This window comes from Conger conger, chromosome 8 (genome assembly GCF_963514075.1).
Source record: "Conger conger chromosome 8, fConCon1.1, whole genome shotgun sequence".
Lineage (NCBI taxonomy): Eukaryota > Metazoa > Chordata > Actinopteri > Anguilliformes > Congridae > Conger > Conger conger.
In genome coordinates this window covers 7967083-7987915 of record NC_083767.1, presented here as the reverse complement: position 1 = coordinate 7987915, position 20833 = coordinate 7967083, and the positions used below count along the sequence as shown (strand labels likewise).

The 20833-nt window shown below is 45.5% G+C and overlaps 1 protein-coding gene across 1 annotated transcript in view; it reads right to left on the bottom strand.

The window, feature by feature from the left end:
• Positions 1-20833, bottom strand: part of immp2l (inner mitochondrial membrane peptidase subunit 2) — a 213876-nt gene that overhangs the window by 184844 nt on the left and 8199 nt on the right. Inside the window, exon 2 of the mRNA XM_061252672.1 lies at positions 13356-13493. Within this exon, the coding sequence (XP_061108656.1) occupies positions 13356-13490 (135 nt within the window). The 5' untranslated portion in view covers positions 13491-13493. The remainder of the gene's footprint in view (positions 1-13355; positions 13494-20833) is intronic.

Below are 20833 nucleotides of genomic sequence, written 5' to 3'. Positions count from 1 at the left end.
AGACTAAGCAGGAAACAATCCTCTCCTGGAGCAATGCAGGGTTAAGGGCCTTGCTCAAGGACCCAATGGCTGTGTGGATCTTATTGTGGCTACACTGGGATTCGAACCCCCAACCTTGCCTGTCCCAGTCGTTTACCTTAACCACTACGCTACAGGCCGCCCAACATTTTACACCCGACAGGCCACACACAGTGTTTGTTTTTGTGGGGTGTTTTTGTCAGCTGGTGAAAAAGCAAAAGCTTCAGCCTATGTGGCTAATGAGTCCCTCATTCACTCACTTGTTCATTTATTTTTGAGTTCCTGTGAACACCCAGTGTGAGTTCCTGTGAACAGTCTGCAGTCCAAATGCTCTGCATTCACAGAGGAAATCTCAGAATATGACATGAGCTGTAAAACCTCAACTGAGGCCATCAACTATTTCATCTTCTTCAAAACTTAAAAGGACACAGCAAGGGAAACATCAGTCTCGGAAAAATTATGAATGAGATCCTAGAATATTTATCCAAATGTCGTTCAGTGGGACCAGCCATTAACACACGATGAAAACCTTTTTCCATTAAGTTTTTCCATCAACAGTCCCCTTAAAGTAACTCTACATAATTCAAAGGATTAATTACCATTTGACATATTCAAATATGCACATATTTTTTCTGATGTAACACACTGCTAACTCCAAACAGTTTCAAACAATATTTGAAGGAAAGTTAGTGAGTGGAGTTGGTCTTTTGTGGCAGACAGGATGTTGTGAGATCCGTTCTGCCCGGAGAAAGATGTGGGGAGTAACAGCAGGAAGGGAACAGCGGGATAAAGAGGCAGATTTGTGTGAGCTGTTCGGCTGGGGGCGCAGGCAGCGCATCAACACGCATTTCCATAAGAAGTTTGAGAAGCTCCGGGTTTAGAGTGTCACCAGCTGTAAACATTCATCCAAAAAGGTGTCTCTCAAATGGAAGTCAGAAACAGAGAAAAAACAAGTTTAAACCTGTGTGTGTGCGCGTGTGTGTGTACAAGCCTGCATTGATGTGTGTGTATGTGTGTGTGTGTGCGTGTGTTTGTCCAAGTGAGTGTGTGTCTGTATGTGTGTATGCGGTTATGTATATGTGTGCCTGAGAGTGTGTGTGTGTGTGTGCATATGGTTGTGTGTGTGTGTGTGTGTGTGTGTATGCATACGTCTGTGCGTGCAAGTCTGAGTGTGCCTGTGTATGTATTCGTTTACGAGTGTCTGTGTGTGTGTGTTTGAAATAAAGGTCATATGTAAAATGGTTAAGACCCAGGCATCTCAGGTCCTCAGTGCCTCTCACACACACTCAAGGTTCCTCTCGTGCCGAGAAGGTTCAGGGGGGCAGAGGAGGATGGGGAGGATGGGCGAATCGCTCCCATCCCGGTGTTCCCATCCCGATGTTCCCATCCCGGCGTTCCCATCCCGGCGTTCCCATCCCGGCGTTCCCATCCAGGTGTTCTCATCCCCATGATCCCATCCCCGTGATCCCATCCCCGCGATCCCATCCCCGCACAGAGCCTGCAGGGGCTGTGGTCAGGGTCCCCAGCACAGAGCCAGAGCCGTACCGGAGCACCGCCAGGCCGGAGAACAGGGCCGAGAACACGGAGGTCGCTGTCGCAAAGGGATTTCAGCCCGCTTCATTTCCACATGGTTTTCATGCTCTTCACGCGTCCGTTTGGCTCATCGCAGAGCAGCGCCCCCTGCTGATCAGCCTGAGAAGCTGCACGTCGTTCGCAGATTCAAAGGAAACACCAGAGAGTTGTATTTACTGATTATTTACCATTCATTTTACATTACATTACATTATTGGCATTTGGCAGACGCTCTTGTCCAGAGCGACATACAGTTGATTAGACTAAGCAGGAGACAATCCTCCCCTGGAGCAATGCAGGGTTAAGGGCCTTGCTCAAGGGCCCAACGGCTGTGCAGATCTTATTGTAGCTACACTGATATTCGAACCCCCAACCTTGCCTATCCCAGTCATTCACCTTAACCACTACGCTACACTACACTACCACTACGCTACAGGCCGCATTTTCATTCATTAAAGTCCACGCTCGTATGCACTCATTCAAATCAACAGCTAGAGTGCTGGAGCACAAACGCAACCGGCCTTTTCCAAACAGAAGAAAAAGGTTTCTTTAATGTATTTTATTTATTATTTCACAAATTAAATATTGTCTTGAAAGTTGACTCGCGAACAGAGCCACACGGCACAGCCCCACACGCCGTTTCCCGCGCCGGCTGTTCCAAGCACTCCCAGAATTCCTCGTCCTTCACTGCCCCCTTTGACTCCCTCGACCTCGTCTACGAGAAGCAGCATCCACATGAAAGCAGCCGGCATCTCACCATTTACCTTCCATCCATCCCTTCCGCCCCAGGGGAAATACATACCCTATATAGATCAGCAGCTGAAACAGCCCTGCTCTCCTAACTCCCAGAAGGCCGCGGTGTCGGAGAAACGCGCGCCCGTGACAGGAGAGGAAAGGGGGGGGGGGGGGGGCATGTTCCCCACGAGAGACGCCGAGAGGGACAGAGCGGAGTTCATTACGGCACTGACACCGCCGTCCGCGGCCGGGAACAGGGCTGAATTAACGCAGAGCGCGACTCCAACACCGGCGCTATTAGCCTGTCGCTCGTAGCCTGTCTGTATCCGAGGCCGGTAATTTGTTCGAGGATTTGGGATTTCCTTTGTGGCCCATGACTCAGGGTCGTGGCTTGTTGTCGGAGGCGGTACAGTGTGTTAAAATGTTAGACGAGCCTGGGAGCTTGGTGGGTTTTTAATAGGCCTTTCTCTACGGGCTGCCGTTGGCCAAAACATTAAAATCGAGTTACACGACAAGCACATTTTCATTTGTTTTTACACACAGATGGTACAGAAGAAAAAAAACGCCGGCACAGAATGACAATATATCAGCACCATATTTAGGCCTTTCTAAAGGCAATATGACATCTCTGTCTTACAAAATTTCTAAGCACATTGCTACCCAAGATAGCTTCCTTCTCTAAAGGCAACTTGAACTTTTTATCAAAAAGGTACACTTTAGACGACACTGGGGAACTGTCTACTGTTCAGAAATGAAGAAAAAAAAAATACACTGAGTGGGAGGGTGTCAAATATATCCTTTTCTCATATTCATGAAGACATACGGGCCCTTACTGAATTCAAATATTTTACTTAAAAACAAAAGGCGCTCATTAAAAAGATTGTGCCATACTTAAAGTTCCACTTTCCAATTCTATTTTGACAAAACAAATCCCACAAGACAAGGCGCGCGCGTTTAATCAAACGCGTGAAACCGAACAAAGGAGTCGCCATATCTCTCAGAGAGCATTCCAGTGCTGCTGGCTTTACGCATTCTAGTTTAATTCACAATGGCAGGAGTCTAAATTCCCTGGTACTAAAGCGAAACATCAACCTAAACCGGGGCTACTCAACTCCACGTCCTGGGGGCCACGGTGTCTGCGGGTATTTGCATCAATCGTGCACTACGCCTGATCTCAGGAGTTATTTAACCCGCTTCGGTCAGGAAATGAGGTCACTAGTGAAAGCTGGTGGTGTTGTACAGGGCACAAATACCTGAGGACCTGGAGTGAATCCACTGATGGATAGAAAATAATGTTTCCATCAAAGTATACCAATGTTCCTGGATTTGAGTCATCCTAATCCTAATCCTAATCCTAATCTTATTTGCCAGAACGGGTGTGTTTAGCCCATACAATATCAAGACAAAAATGACTTGGAATATACACTCAGTGAGCACTTAGGTATTAGGTAGACCTATACACCAGCTTGTTAATGCAAATATTTCATCAGCCAATCAAGAGGCAGCATAAAAGCATGCAGACATGGTCAAGAGGTTCAGCTGTTGCTCAGACCAAATGTCAGAATGGGGAGGAAATGTGATCTAATGACTTTGACCGTGGAATGATTGTTGGTGCCATAATAAATACCTAAATAAATACCGAATAAAGCGCTCACTGAGTGTATATTAAAACGTTCAACCACAGAGGGATCAATAAAAAAAACACACCAGCACAGAATTAGGGTGTCCCTCCTTCGTCTTTGAGGAAACTGTTTCCTCCCAAAGACGAGGGACTGTCAGGAAACATCATCTGACTGGACTGGAACACCGGCGCAGGGCACAGTCTGCCGCCGCCGTCAGGACTGTGCGCTTTTGGCTGTCAGTCCGTGGGACGCTGCCAATCAGAGACGGAATTAGACCGGGCCCAAAATCCCGCGCCGTGGGCCGTCTGATTATCGGAGACAGGCATCAGGGTTCTGCAGCACAAACCGCTGGGTCTCCACACAGCACGCGCAGAACCAGCGGAGCACAAACATCGGGGGGAAAACAAGAGAGAAGGAAGAAGAAACAGAAAAGCTAAATAAAAACAGGAGGCCTCTGACCACCTGGGTTCCGCTACACGGCAGAATGGTGGGGTACATGCAGTAGGTATAGATGTGCAGTGTCATACTGAGCATGCTCAAACAGAGAACGGGCCCAGAGTAGATCTCTTTCTTTAACCACTTATACCAACATTTCCTCATTCAGATGTCTTATACCACAACTTCCTCATTCAGATGTCTTATACCACCACTTCCTCATTCAGATGTCTTATACCACCATTTCCTTATTCAGATGTCTTATACCACAACTTCCTCATTCAGATGTCTTATACCACCATTTCCTTATTCAGATGTCTTATACCACAACTTCCTCATCCAGATGTCTTATACCACCCATACAGACAGACAGATAGAGGTGTATTCATAGACAGACAGACAGTCGGACAGGTGGATGGACTGAAGTGACTGTTCTGAGCTCGGGGTAACAAACACTGAGTGCAATTCAGGGGGTTTTCCTGCAGGTATTTTACAGTGATTCATCGGTAGGCTTAGGGTGCATTCTGGGGGCAATTCCATTTCAATTGAATTCAGGAAATGAAACGAAATCCAATCCGTGAAATGCGAAATGCCAATAATTCCCTCTGAATTGACGGAATAAAAAACAGACCTGACCCAGACCCCAGTTTACAGTGACATCGCCGAATGAGTCATCTGGGTTCTTTCTCTGCACTTGTCTCCCATAGTCAAACAGGGGGAAATAACGGTTTCATTTTTATTTTAGCAAAACAAATATTTAAACTAGAACAGTCATGTATTCAGTTAATCCCTTTCTCAGGTTAGCTTAAAAAAAAAAAAAAGACTACTCTGCCAAGTATGCATACAAAAAATAAGACATGCCGTGCTTTGCCGTTCTCCAGTGCAGAGGCAGGGTAGGAGAGAGTTCACCTCTCACTGCAGGAGTGAGAAAAACCGTGTCTTCTGTATTACAAAACATTACAGCACGTACTCTCCTGCCAGCTTTGGGAGCCAGTGTCTAAATGTGACTTCATTTGGCTGCATGTTTACAACCATTCATCCCCGTTTAAAGCCCTTAATGAAAAGGCCTAGCATGTGTAGCGTGCTTGTTGTTACAGCGCAGTGAATTTGTATATTAATTATACATTATTATTAGATTATATAATACTGAGAATAAGGCAAAGTGTTGCATAAAGCAGAGTGATGGAAAACGCCTCCAGATCTGTACACTCTCAGAAACAAAGACAAGAAAAGAGCCTAAAAAGGTACAAATGTTTGTCGCTGGGGTGGTACCCTACAATTGCACAAACAACTGTACCCCTAGCCAGCAATATATAATTAATTTGTACCTTTTTTGCTTGGAAAATGTACTAACTTGGACCCAAAGAGACCATTACCGTACTTTCAGGGTGCTTTTGGGAAATGTGATCCTTGAAGAACTAAAATGTACCTCCACTGTCTCTTTATTTCTGAGAGTATACGGCCAAGGCACTTCCCACACTGTGTCCTACAGGGTCTGCGTTTGAAATCTGGCCTGACAGGAAAGCCGTTCACATTACATGTTCCAAATAAAGGGATAAATGTTTTTTAAAGAATAGAAATGTGTAACACCCTTCATTTTTCGCCTGATAGGGCGACGCCTTACACTACTGCCCTGTGTGGGCCTAATCCGTTTTAAAAAATCTGTGCGTAACGTCCAAAAAACTGGAGAAATAAGGAGGGGGGGGGGGGGGGGGTGAGGAGGAGGGGGTAGAGACAGAATAGGATGCCTGTCACAAGGGTAATGCATTCCTAAAGAACAATTAATTATTATTTGTTTTCATAATAAGCATGGATTTGAGCATTTAGCAGCCGCTTTTATCCAGAGTGATTTACATAAATCCATACATACAGGATTAGCAACAAACAAACAGCATGGTGCTAAGGCACCGGGGTCACGATAGCAGTAGTCTAGCAGGCTACATAATCATACAACATTAAGCTAAAAGCCATCGGCATACACAAAAGGAAAATGGAGAGTGCGGTGTTATCAGGAAGCACATGGGTTAGTGGATACGCAGTTCCAGATTTGGCATAGGTGCGGTTAAGAAACTCGAAAGGAGAAATGTGAAAACGGGTATTTTTAACTCCAAATCAAGGCAGGGCAAGGCAGAGTGACATCCAGGTTGGCGGTTTCTATCACTAAATAACGTTGACATTACACAGAAAATATGCTGTGACATCTAAGGTGAATTAAGAACGATACGGAGTTTAATCATTTTATTTCCGCTGGATTTTCAGAAGGTGTTCGGCCTTCTGCACTGTCAGCCTGTTTGCCCTGTGAATGTGGTTAATTAGCACAGCCACCGTTTATGATTAACGAACATGCAAAACACACCCTTATCACCACCCTGCAATTAGCGATAAGCAGGTAGATAACACAGCTGGAACGAACCAGGAAACCAGCTCAAACATCTCATGTTTGTCAAAAGAATATTCAGAAATGACAATCCAGGAGGAGAAGATGCTGTTTACATCAGGACTATAATACTATACACTCACTGAGCACTTTATTAGGTAGACCTGTGCACCCGCTTGTTATGGCAAGTACTTAATCAGCCAATCATGTGGCAGCAACTAAAAACGCATGTAGATGTGGTCAAGAGGTTCAGCTGTTTTTCTGACCAAATGTCAGAATGGGGAAGAAATGTGATCACATTTTCCGTCACCCTTGCGTCACCTCGACAGGGTGGTTTTCAGTATCTCAAGAAAATGCGGATCTCCCTAGTCTCTAGAGTTTGCAGAGAATGGTGCGAAAAACAATGCCTTGTTAATGAGAGAGGTCAGCGGAGGAGGCCGGACTGGTCAAAGCTGACAGCAAGGTGACAGTGGTCCTAACACATAACCATACATTACAACTGTGGTATGCAGAAGAGCACCTCTCACACAACACATCATAACTCTCAGTGGAGAGGCTACAGCAGCAGAAAACTGAAAATAATAAGTGTAATAAATACCTAACAAAGAGCCGACTGAGCACATCTTAATGCAAGATTCCATTTTGTAATTATTATTAATTTAAAAAATGTTCTAGTGCCCAGAAAAATATCCATCAATCATCTTAACCCGCTTATCCTGAACAGGGTCGCAGGGGGGCTGGAGCCTATCCCAGCATACATTGGGCGAAAGGCAGGAATACACCCTGGACAGGTCGCCAGTCCATCGCATGGCACACACACCATTCACTCACACACTCATACCTACGGGCAATTTAGACTCTCCAATCAGCCTAACCTGCATGTTTTTGGACTGTGGGAGGAAACCGGAGAACCCGGAGGAAACCCACGAGAACACGGGGAGAACATGCAAACCCCACACAGAGAGGCCCCGGCCGACCGGGATTCGAACCCAGGACCTCCTTGCTTGTGAGGCGGCAGTGCTACCCACTGCACCATCCGTGCTGCCCTTTTTTAAAATTATTATTCATTTTAATTTTTTTCTAGTGCCCAGAAAAATATATTTCTTAAAAATACATCCCTCAACTCAATCTGCGTTTGCCCAAAATGTTGGCACACAGGGAGTGTTTTTCTCATTTAAAATATTTTTTTTTCATAACTGCCATCTGGGAAATCAAAATAAGTATCTGCATCAGGTGAAAGATGACAGGCATGTGCAAGTTCACAGCACTTCTACAGACTGTATTAGTCATGCTCAATAACTTCTTACATATTATATTTAGCTGTTCATTTATAGAAAGAGAAAAGTCGACAATGTAATTTTAACAGCCGATGGTAACTCGTAAAGAGATTGTATGATTATAGGACATGAATAGAAATGAACAGCTATGGTCTTAAGGAAACAAATATGTATTTTTTTATTGAAGGTCTATTTGAAAGGTCTATTTGCAGCTGCGATACATTTTTCATGAGAAAGGTATGGTGTCCTGAAGCATTTCATAGGCTACACCAGTACTGGGGTGGTATCTACATTAGTCTGAATGTCAGGGTCACATTTAAACTGAATTACAGCTGCTTTATCCCCCCCGACTGCAATTCAGCCACTTTAGCTGAGAATCCCATTTCATCTGTAACTCCCAACACACACAAGCACAGCCACCCACCAAAACACACACACTCTCACCAGCACACAGATGGACAGACACACACAAACAGACACCTGGTACTGTATAAACACACTCCCACACACACACACACACACACATTCCCATGAAATGCACACACGCACACACACACACACACAGAGACAAACAAACAAACAAAAACATATGCTTCCATGTATGCATGTTTTTACATGAGCAGCCATGGCACACACAGATGCGCACACCTAAACAACGTGCAGACACACTTCCAACTGAAGATACGTTTGGCTCTTTGCAAATAGTTCACATTTTTTCCTTACTTAAAAGACTGAATCCTTCAGCTGTTGGAAGAGCTAGAAGCTTTGTCAATGCGTTACTATAGCAACGGAAAAGTATGAAGTCCTTTTTTCTTTCCTTTTTTTTGCCCTGTACCATAATTACCCATTGAAAAAACATACGCACTCTAAAAATCCATTAAAGAACACCCAGAGAAGTACAGTGGTACGGGATAAAGGTAATCCTATGACCCAGAAATCATTTCACATCTGAGAAGCAATCATTTTTCCCTCATACTTCTTTACACTCCGGTGGTTATTTCTCACTCATTTCCAACTTCTAATCCTCACTTTTCCCCCTTGGTTTCACGAGTGATCGTCTGGCATTATTCCTTTTCTTTTTTGTCCCTCAGAAGCATTGTCTGAGGACCCCATTTTCCTCCTACAATCCTTCAAATTAAAAGCCCTGGAGGCAACTCCACACTTCTGATATCCACATATTTCTTATTCAGTCGAAATGCAAGGAGAAGGAGTCTGAAAATGTACTTCCTATTTAAGCGTTTGTACTGGTCGCTTGTGCCTTAAGTGGCATCCATCCCCCTGATACTTTCCAATTTAGATTTACCAATTTAGTTTACCGGTACACGGCGAACCTGGGTCAAATACATAATTGTTTGGATTCAAATACTTTTCCAAGCTCGACTGACCTTGCCTGGTATAACTGAGCCAACCAAGAAGACCAGAAAGTGGGGATTTGCACTTTTTGTGAATATTTCATAGGTTCCATCACACCAGACAAGCTCAGTAAAGCATAGAAAAGTATTTCAATCCAAATTTCTAATTACACATTTGACCCAGGTCTGGTAAACAGCCAGCAAACTTGCAGTCCAAGAGGGACATATTGTACTGGACTGACATCTTAAAGCCTTTTATCAACAGGAATAAATAACAAGTCATGGTTTCAGCATGGCTAAATATTTAAAATCATTTTTTAAATGTCAGGAAAAAAGTAATGTCAGTGAAAATGAACTTAAAGCCTTTTGTGAACAGGCATAATATGGCATTTTAGCAGCATGGTTAAATGTTTAAAAGCTGTAGGGCAAATCTCAAAGTTTACAAACTGTAGGGTAAATCTCAAAGTTTACAAACTGTAGGGTAACACAAAAGGTTTAAATGCTATAGGGTAAATCTAAAAGTTTAAAAGCTGTAGGATAAATCTAAAGGTTTAAAAGCTGCAGGGTAACTCTAAAGGTTTAAAAACTGTGGGATTAATAAGTGAAAAACGGAAAAGAAAGGGAAAAAGCTGCCTGACTGCGGTCACGTGTCCAAAAGCGAACAGACGCACGAAAAGCCCAGAACGGGGAATAGACGCCTAGCGTGTGAAATTGGGAGCGAACGCGGAGACGGTGTGATAAATGAGAAACTCTCGAAACGCAGGCGTGTCCCACGCACCCAGAGCAGATGCACGGGTACGAGTGTCGACACCCCGACGTGTGAACATGTTTCGTGAAATTCAGAACATCTTTTTTACTGAAGACACGCAGAGCCTACACTCACGGAGCAGGAAAAGAGGCGATTCGTGTCCTCCCGAAAGCAGAGCTTACCCGTTATCAGTCATAAGTCAGCCAATAGGTGTGCAGAGTTCAGCGCATGGGAAAATTCGTTTAGACATTACACACGGAATTATCTCTTTCAATGGGTCTCAGATTCAATCCTAGGGAACTGCTACTTACTGTATGCTAGTTTTCATTCTGACCTTTTCAACCCCGGAAACATAACACGCAGTTCATTGTTTTTATTTAGACACTTTTAATGTCTTGGGGGAAGATTTACCCCAGTAAACCACATTATGTCAGAAAGGCTATGCATGACAAGGAATAATGTGCTACGTTCACCCAGAAGTCTGAATTAGTCAGGTCAACTCATTCCTCCATTCTATGTAATGTGCACAGCATATATCCTGAAAAAAGGTTAGGGCAAAAAGCCATAAAGAACTCAAACACAGGTTTTTAACTATTTTCACTGATCAAGAAATTAGATCCAACGAAGCAGGAATACAAAAACCTAATTCTAAACCTAAACAACAATAAAATGTTTGCAAAATTGTACAGGATTTCACTGCTTTTTCAAAACTCTGTCACAGCAGTAACTCATTAAATGGTAAATGGTTGGAATTTATATAGCGCCTTTATCCAAAGCACTGTCCATTCATGCTTCTCATTCACCCATTCATACACACACTCACACACCAACGGTGATTGGCTGCCATGCATGGCACCAATCAGCTCGTCAGGAGCATTTCCGAGGGTTAGGTATCTTGCTCAGGGACATTTCAACACACCCAGGGCGGGAATCGAACTGGCAACCCTCCGACTGCCAGACGACTGCTGTTACCGCCGATGTCGACCCATTAAGTCATCCCATAGACTAACAGGCATGATTCAGTTATGGTAAATAACAGGGATTATACAGTTTTTTCTGCATTACACAGCACTCGCAAAACCGCAGCAAATCGATTCCTTTTATTTATTTTATTTATTTTTTTTTTACATTTATTTAACAGTGTAGAGGGCCAAAGGATATGCTGTGTTTTCACCCTAAAAATAATAATCAATTCTGAGTCCAGGAACCAGGGGAGGCCAGTTAACTGTGTAATCAGCTGCTTTTGTTTAGCGATCGATTAAGTGCTGAACCGCGGGGAGAAACGGCAGACCCTGTGGCCTTCCAGAACCGGGGTGGAGGAGCCATTTTGTGCCACACCAGCGAGAGAAAAAAATAAAATAAAATCTACACTACAGCACGTTCCACGAATGACACTTTCATACGACACGTGCCAGTTACAAGCACGCATACGACGGATAGATGGGATAGATGAAAAGCAAAAATCAGGGATCTTGGAATTACTAGGTTCTATCTGTGTTCTGAGCAATTTTGAGAAGTTGAGCTTCAAAGCTTTCACATCCTAACGCAGAAAAACTGAAATGCAGGGCAGTGCTTCAAAAATGAAAATGACAGACTAAAAGTACGCTGAATGTACAATATCAAAATCCTATCAAATTTCCCTGGGAGCAACATACTCACGGCACCAACTCAGTTTTGTCAAAAATTATAATTCTAACGTCTCAAAATGATGATTTTATTACAATTGTATTGGTACAAAATACCTACAGCCCCCCATTCACTCCAATGCAGGAGGATAGCTCTAATATTCTGTGCTGGTTTTGAAAACCAGATTGGAAAAAGAAATTAAGAAAAGAAGATAGCCTTAACGAGAATTTGGAGACATGCTGGCACCTGCACGTCTTAGAGACGCAAATTCACGCTGGTAGCTGGTGCTCCTCAAACACATGCATAACGAATGAGCTTCAGGAGCAAAAGCTACTTACTCTGATCTCACTTGTTTTGCTTCCATGTGATGCAAAATATACATAAATATACATAAACATGCTTACTGCTGGAACAAAGGGTTTTCCCTATTCAATGAAAATAAGAATATGCTTTTTAATAAAAGCGCAATTATACACACAGTAACCAGCAAACAGGTTTAAAATGTTCAAATTAAAAAATGCAAATAAATAATAGCATCTGACTGCCCTGACACACCCTCCCCCCCCCTCCCGTGTTCAAGCACAATAAAACTGAAATGACATTTTTAACCACTAGGCATCAATAGAAGCGTTCTCTCCTCTGTCCTTATGACAGGGGAAGGAGTGTGAGACGTGAATCGGCCTTTTTCGATTGCCCCAGTTCTCTCAGCTTCTCCCAGTTTGGAAGGTATGATCGTATTTCGGGGCCAGTCCTATGGGGGGCAATGTCCTCTCTAAATCGGGGACAGCAGTGACGAGAAACGCCCGTTCTTCTGAAATGAGCACGACCGGACACTTTTCCAGAAGCTTCCGCCCTGTTGGCGAAAGGTGTGGCTCTCGTGCGACGGTGTAACGGTGCGACGGTTCGAATCCAGCCGTCCAACATGTGTCGCATGTCTTCCCCTCTCTCGCTCCCATTCCCCCTGTCTCTCTACACTGTTCTATCCAACAAAGCTGAAAAAAGCACTAAAAAAATATTTTTAAAAAGCTACCATCCAATCGTGTGGAACTGTGAGAAGGTCAATTAACTGGACTCATCAGCAAACAAATTCTCCAAATGTCGGTTGTATAACTACCCGATCTAGGTCAGTTTGTAATTGTATGCCAGTTCTGAGAATTTTTTGCAAAACACGTTACAGTATTAACGAAAATGTGGCACACAGAATTGTTCTGAATGTTGTTGGAAACAGAGGTGTGTGGTATTACAGGTGTCCGGGTTTCGAGTGTCATGGGTCTGTTGGGAAACCTGAGAGAGACAGTGATCAGAAAAAGAGAGAGAATGAGTGAGTGAGAGAAAGTGAGTGAGTGAGTAGGTGAGACAGAGAAAGAGAGAGAATGAGCGACTCAAAGAGAGTGAGTCAATAAGAGACAGAGACGGTGAGAGGGAAACAGAGGGAGAGTGAGACAGAGAAAGAGAGCATGAGAGAGAGAGAGAGAGGGAGGGAGGGAGAGAGGGAAAGAGAGGGGGAGAGACAGAGAGAGACAGTGAGCATGAGAGAGAGAGAGAGAGAGAGGGAGGGAGAGAGAGGAAGGGAGAGAGGCACACGGGACTTACCTGCATGGACGCCCCCTCCACTCGTGCGACGTACGCCAGCCGGTCCAGGACGGTGACGGTAACTGGCACGGCCACGAAGAAGCCGCTCACGAAGGCCTTCACGTACCGGCGCCCAAACCCAGCCTGCTGCGCCATTTCCTGCCAGAGACGGGCCGCAAACACGCCTCGGTCACGCCCAGCGCCCAGCGCCCACAAAACTTATCTCACCACATTAACACAATCATTTTAAACACATCAACACAAGAATCATTTTTAACACATCAACACAAGAATCATTTTAAACACACGTGTTCTTCGTTCTTCTTCTGGCTCGTTGACACTGTCAAGAATTTGAAATGAGGCCTTAAGGCACATTGCAGGACTGAAATCCGCTCAAAAGCACACAATACGTTTTAATAAAGCCTTAATGAAGCGTGTAAACATACGTTCATTATCAAAATCTTTATAAACTATTCGTAAGCACATGTACAGGGATTTTGGTGAGAAGCATGTCAACAAGAAGATCACTTGATTTATTGGATGTATATTGTAGTTCTAAGGAAAGTCTCTTATCAAACATATACAGCATGCGGGATTGTTGCGTAAATACTGAGGGCAAATGGTCGGGTCACATTTGACACAATGACATAAAAAGTTATTATTTTTAAGTTAAATCTCAGAGGACAGATGTGGCAAAACATGACAGAGTTTTTCTATGGGCACAGGCTTCCCCGCTCCTCCACACCTACGCAACGCCGAGCTATAAACAGAATCTCTCTCCACGTTCAATGCTGGATACACACTCAAGGCCACGCATGATAAGAGGGAATAAGAACGCATTCTCTCTTCAGAAAAAAAAGAGATTAGTTTCCTGTGCTTAGCATGGCCTGAAGCCGGCCACACACAACAGACCACAGCAGAGAGAAATCAACAGCAGTTTCAACACAATTGCCCTGGAGGAAAAATAAGCACAAAAAAAAAAATAAATAAACAAATGGAATCGGATGCTCGAAGCCAGTCTGCCCCGGGCCCTAGTCAAACTGACTTAATTAAAATAATTACATTTCTTCGCGTTGACTGGGCACTGTCAATTTCCTGCAGGTACACAGACCGCATAATAACTCTGAAACCGAAGTAAATCGCTTCCGCGGGAGAGTCTGCTTATTTTCCCGTGAACGGTGTGATCCGTTACGGGCTGACGCGTCTGGGGAGAACACGTGACGATCGGACAAAACGCCACGCTGTAACACGCCGAGGCGACGCCAGATGAACATCCCGTTGCTCAAGCATGGTAATTAATTGACCAGAAGGCGAGGCAGCCATAACAACCCACTGAAATTCAGGGCAAGACCTGAAGCTGCTTTAAGATTGTTTAAGCTGTGTTTTCAACTATTCTAGCAGGCCATAGCTGGTTTGCGGCTGCTCATCGCTGGTCTCTGGCTGGACAAAGCTGGTCAACACTTGTTAAGCCGGTGTTCAAACGGGTGGACTACCTGACTATATAGGCTGGTCAGCTAGTGAACAGCCGTTTCAACCCAGCTAAAAGTGTTGGAAACACAGCTTGAACCAGCTTAGGTTGGTTTAAGCTGGAATTTTTAGCATGACATACAGGTAGCTACAGAATAGTAATCTGTGGGAGTGAAATATAGCCCTCCATGTCCTGCTATAGATTGGATTTCTCTTCCTCCTGATGGCGACTGCAATTGCATAGGGCCAAGAGTAGCCTATATCAGTTGAAAAATAGATATAACTTCTCGGCAGCCATTTTAGGTGTTGAAAAACTAAGGCCTAACCTACTCGCTTCCTTCCTGAATCGGTACTCTTTGTGATTATACTGTACAGTCCTGTAATTCCCCCGGTGTAACTGACATCGTTATGAACCTCTGCTGGATTTCCGCCATCTCCTGTTTGTCTCTGGTGGTAATAAGATGCCAACGACTATTCCTGGAGAGCTGCAGGGCCTTTAATTACAGGCTTAAGGAGGTGAGAGTGGACTCTCCTCTGCAGCCCTCAGGAAGCAGCCAGCACACTGGCCCCTGGCAGCTTGCTGTCCGATTGCCTGTCTGTCTCACTCTCTTTACTAGGACACAGTGAGAGAGGGAGAGAGAGTGTGAGAGAGAGAGAGAGAGAGAGAGAGAGAGAGAGAGAGAGTTAAAGGGAGGGGGAGAAAGAATCTTTAAAGGGAAGGAAGAACCAAACGCAGAACGTAGAAAATGACAGGCTTTATTCACTGGTCACAGAAACAAGTTCTCCAGCAAGCAGAATAATGCAGGCCAGACAGAGCAAAGCAAGTCCAGGCAGGGGTCAAAGTCCAAGCAACCAGAGCAATACGGAGAGCGCAGGGCGAAGTCCAGAAACAGGCAGGAGTCAGAACAGAGAGAACAGTCAGGAGAGCAGGAGAGCAGGGGAGGTCAAGGGGAGGGGAGGGGGGCGGGTTGTGGTGAGGGGGGGGCACAGACAGGGAAGGCAGGCAGGAGAACAGAGACAGGACGGGACGACAGGAGACTGGAGACGGGAATGAGGAACAGGTATGGGACAGGCAGGAGATAAAGACTGGAAGGTAATGAACACAAGCACAAGGCAGGGCACAAGACGATCTGGCACAGAACACAGGAACAGGTGAGCTTATATGCAGGACTGCTGACTACACAACAAGGAACAGACATTACAACAGAGGAAATCCAAATATGGTTCGAGAGTCACGGACACGTAATAGGGAAGAAGGAACCCAAATACAGAAAACACATAGAAAAGAAGAAACCAGGAATTGACTCATGACACAGAGACACTCGGACGTGACAGAACACCACGCGAAATGACACTAATTACACGATATGCGGTACTTGATTAGTATCGGCTGAGAGCGAGTCCCATCACTCAGACTAAAAAAACGCACATAAAGCGCCGGCCATTCGACACGCGGCCAGGCCCCGCACCTCCGTTTTGTATCACACCCCAAAGCTTCCGGAGGTTTCCACCCGCGAGCGCTCACTTCTTGTTTTCAGTCACTGTGACAAACGGTTATGGCGCCGGCACGGCGTAAATGAGAAATAAATGGGATTCGGCAGGGGCACTTATCCCGCTTTCGCTCCTGCGGGTGACATCCGCGTTCGGCCGCGCGGCGGGCTGGGGCGGGCCAAACGGGCCGAACGACCCAGACCCCGCCGGGAGGAAGGGGAAGGACGGGAGAAGAGTCACTTTTAATAATTCGGGAAATTCCCGCCCGTCGCCGCTCACAGACTGTGAAAGATTTGTTTTAAATCAGCCGGAATAACATCTACTCCTCTAAATAAGGCCTATTCCTTAAATCAGACAGAATAAAGTCTATTCCAAAAGGACAAGAACTAGGAAGGGGGGGGGGGCTGGGGTTCGGAGAGTGTGTGGGTGCTGGTGCCATGGCAACCTCTCATGGGGGGGGGGGGTGTAAAGAAAAGCAGAAAACACTCTCGCACACACAGAGCTGTTGAATAAACCATCTCCGTGAGTTATGGCAGTCTTTGCACAAGCTTGGCGCAGCCAGACTGCTCCGTACCCAATCAGCCGAGCTTTGAGGCACGCATCAAAGCGCCCTGTAGATTGCATCATTTTAAAAAAGGAAGATGAAATCGCATCCGGTGCAAACCTGCAGCCAATGTGACGCCCGCCACTGAAAGAGAACCAATTAGAGCTGAGCGTGACGAACGGAGTTGATTGGCATGAAAGGAATCAGGTTTGCAGAAACAACATGAAACACCTTCCCGTCTCCCAAAAAGAGACAAAGACGAACCAAAGCAAGACCAAGATAAGCAAGACAAGGTAACAGAGAGGGAGCGATATTCATAATATTCATGTATTTGTATCTTTTTTTTTGTTAAATGTGTTGTTTATTGCATATAGTACTTTGTTTATTGTGGATATACTGTATGTACTTTGGCAACAGTGGTAGATTGTCTATTCATGCCAATAAAGCCAACTGAAATTGACACTGAGAAAGAGAGAGAGAAAGAGAGAGGGGTCACAACAGGTTTATTCTGGGTTCATCCTGCTTGTGGTTCTGATGAAAAAAGATGTACACAAAAGAAATAAAAACCAAACGTTTGTGCACAGGAATAAGAAACGTGTGCGTGGTGTGTGTGTGTGCGGGTGTGTGTGCGCACGGCGTGTGCGGTGTGTGTGTGTGTGCGCGGCGTGTGCGCAGTGGGTGTGGGTGTGCGTGTGTGTGTGTGTGTGTGTGTATGCGCATGGCGTGTGCGGTGTGTGTGTGTGTGTGTGTGTGTGTGTGTGTGCGTGGTGTGTGTGCGCGGCGTGTGCGCAGTGGGTGTGGGTGTGGGTGTGTGTGCGCAGTGTGTGTGTGTGTGTGTGTTTGCGTGTGTGTGTGTGTGTGTGTGTGCGTGCGGCGTGTGCGGTGTGTGTGTGTGTGTGTGTGCGTGCTCGGCATGAGCGCAGTGTGTGTGCGTGTGTGTGTGTGTGTAAATATCTCAGCGTTGGTGGGGATTTGTGAAGGAGCGGAGCAGCATCTGGTCGTGGCGGAGTGGCAGCGGAGGACAGATGGAGCTGGGTACGGCCTGGACCGGAGGGGTCTGTTTGCAAGGGGTCAGAGAATAGCAGGACGCCCCCTGTTAGCCACTTTAGGATACAGGCCGGAGCAGAGAATGCATTTAAACGCCTCTTTCCAAAAACAAGGAGTGGAACGCTCATAACACGTACACAAACACTGGTCCGGAACAACATGGTCTACTGAAGGGGGTGGGAGGATCTAGAGAGGCATACACACACACACACACACACACATATCACATCACACACAGACGCATACACACACGTATCACACTCGCGGAAACACACGCACACACATATCACATACAAACACACGCACACACATATCACATACAAACACACGCACACACATATCACATACAAACACACGCACACACATATCACATACAAACACACGCACACACATATCACATACAAACACACGCACACACATATCACATACAAACACACGCACACACATATCACATACAAACACACGTACACAAACACATGCATGCACACACACACACACATACATATCACATCACATACATCCGAACCCAACAGACATTTAATCAGTGATATTCCGGTCTGCCTTGATGTATAAGCGATCAAACGAAATCAGAAATGTAATGTTCCAAAGCTTTCAGGATTTTAAAGGTCAACAACGCGTAATAAGCGTGGGGTACACAATGAATGTTAATAGGCAATACTGCGTGGCTCTCGGCCTGTTCATACCGAGACATTTGACATGAAAGGGGCACTCAGAACGCCAACACAGCGCACTATGGAAACAGGCTACTGTATTGATCAGAAAAAACACACACACACATCATAACTACAGCGAGAGGGGGGGCGGGGAGTGGAGATTGATTTCTTCTGAAGGCCGGTTAATTAAAGACGAATCCCCCACAGATGGATGCGTAGCACCTCTCTGTCTCCCTGCGTGACGGGAGTCTGCCGAGCAGGAGACCACATGGTCACTCCTGCACGCGAAACAGCGCATCAAAGAGCCTGTCTCATTAAGAGCTGAAACTGTGTGTGTGTGTGTGTGTGTGTGTATGTGCGCGCGTGAGTGTGTGTGTGTGTGTGTGTGTGAGAGTGTGTGTGTGTGTGTGTGTGTGTGTGTGTGTATGTGTGTTTGTGTGTGTGTGTGTGTGTGTGTGCGCGCGTGAGTGTGTGTGTGTGTGTGTGTGTGTGTGAGAGTGTATGTGTGTGTGTGTGTGTGTGTGTGTGTGTGTGTGTGTATGTGTGTGTGTGTGTGTGTGTGTGTGTGTGTGTGAGAGTGTGTGTGTGCGCGCGTGAGTGTGTGTTTTCCACACAATCCTTTCCATTTTCCCATTTTTCCAACAAGCCGCCTCTTCAGTGGCATGGTGCTGCAAGGCTAAAGTAACAGACCTTGATGCAGGCATCAGTTCCATGCAGTTCGATTCTGGCAGTTCCGATCCTGCCAAAAAGCCGCCACGCGTGGATGGGAGGGGTATTACGCAGGGGCTGTAGGATCTCCACGTACAATAGTGTCCTAATTGCACTCATCTGGAAGTCACGGTCGCGGGGGTTTGAGACAATAGCTAGATCTCTCCTGGGCTGCCGGGTGACGGGGCAATCGTCAGCTAACATGGGCACAAATTGGGGAGATAATGAAAGCGTCATAATCTTGTCCAACGAGCACCAAATTAATCAACTGAGCACCAAATTACTCCTCTGAGCACCAAATGAATCCACTGAGCACCGAATTAATCCACACCGCGGGGGGTTATTAGCGCTCATTGCTATCCCGGAGAGCAATCGATGGCTTCCTCTGCAATGCTCATTTCCCTATAATTTGGGGACAGCAGGCCTGCTACAACACCTGGAATAACAGGAGCACCTGCCTCTAATGGGTACAATCAAGGGCACCGAAAAGGTCCCCACAAAACAGAGAGGTGAAATGAATGTGTTCCTGTGCTGCCTCACAGAAAGAAGGCACCATGTTAAAATCTCTGTTGCCTCACAGAAAGAAAGTACCGTGTTAAAATCTCTGTTGCCTCACAGAATGAAGGCAACGTGTTAAAATCTCTGTTGCCTCACAGAATGAAAGTACCATGTTAAAATCTGGATGAGCAGAATAAGCTGGGATAGTGCCAGGCTAAAGCAATACCTGGACCCAAACCGGCTGTTTCTGGATAAGACTGGACTCCCCTGCTCCAAGGCATCGGTCCCCAGCCCTGGTCCTGAGATACGGCCTCATAAACCCCATAATGTACTGCTTTCATTAAGCCATCAACTAAGTACTGAATTACAAGGATGCAAGAAAACACCTGGTGGCTCTTTGGGATCTGGGTAGAGGACAACAGCCCAAAGACTTGGTTCTTAAAAGCAGACACACTTTTTTTAAACCTGTTTCTTTGCCAGGTGTGATAGCATGTCCTCAGGCTTTAGCGTAGGATAATTATTCTTTTGTCCCTGGGACAATGCTTTTTTTAAATAATAAAACTGGTGATAGTAATTTGATCACATGCTTCAAGGACTTAAAACATAAAATCACAATTAAATTGTAAAGGAAAAAGGATGCTGGAAAACCACATAAAAAAATATGAATAAACCGCTGCAAATCTGATAATAAAACGGCAAAATCAATATAAACGGTGTATGGATATTCCTCAAGCTCCAGACAAGGACCATAACAGGCCCAATGCTGACAGTTCTGCTTAAACCACAGAAGAAGAGTGTCTCTCATGAAGTAAGTACAGGTGTGTGTTGGCTCTTCTGCGGGTTTGCATGGCTCACGTCTCGAGCCGGCCCTGTCAGGGGTGCCCGACCTCGCCAATCAGATGCTGAGCATCTGCAGGCTACTGCAGGAGTCCTTTCAGTCCGCAGCCAAGCTTGAGCAGGGAGTCAAGCGGCGTCAACTCTTCAGCCAAAAACGTCTCTTAATTCAGTACTTAAGCATTAAAAACGCACCGAGAACTAGCAGGCCCTCTGCCCTACGGCCCCCCAGGACT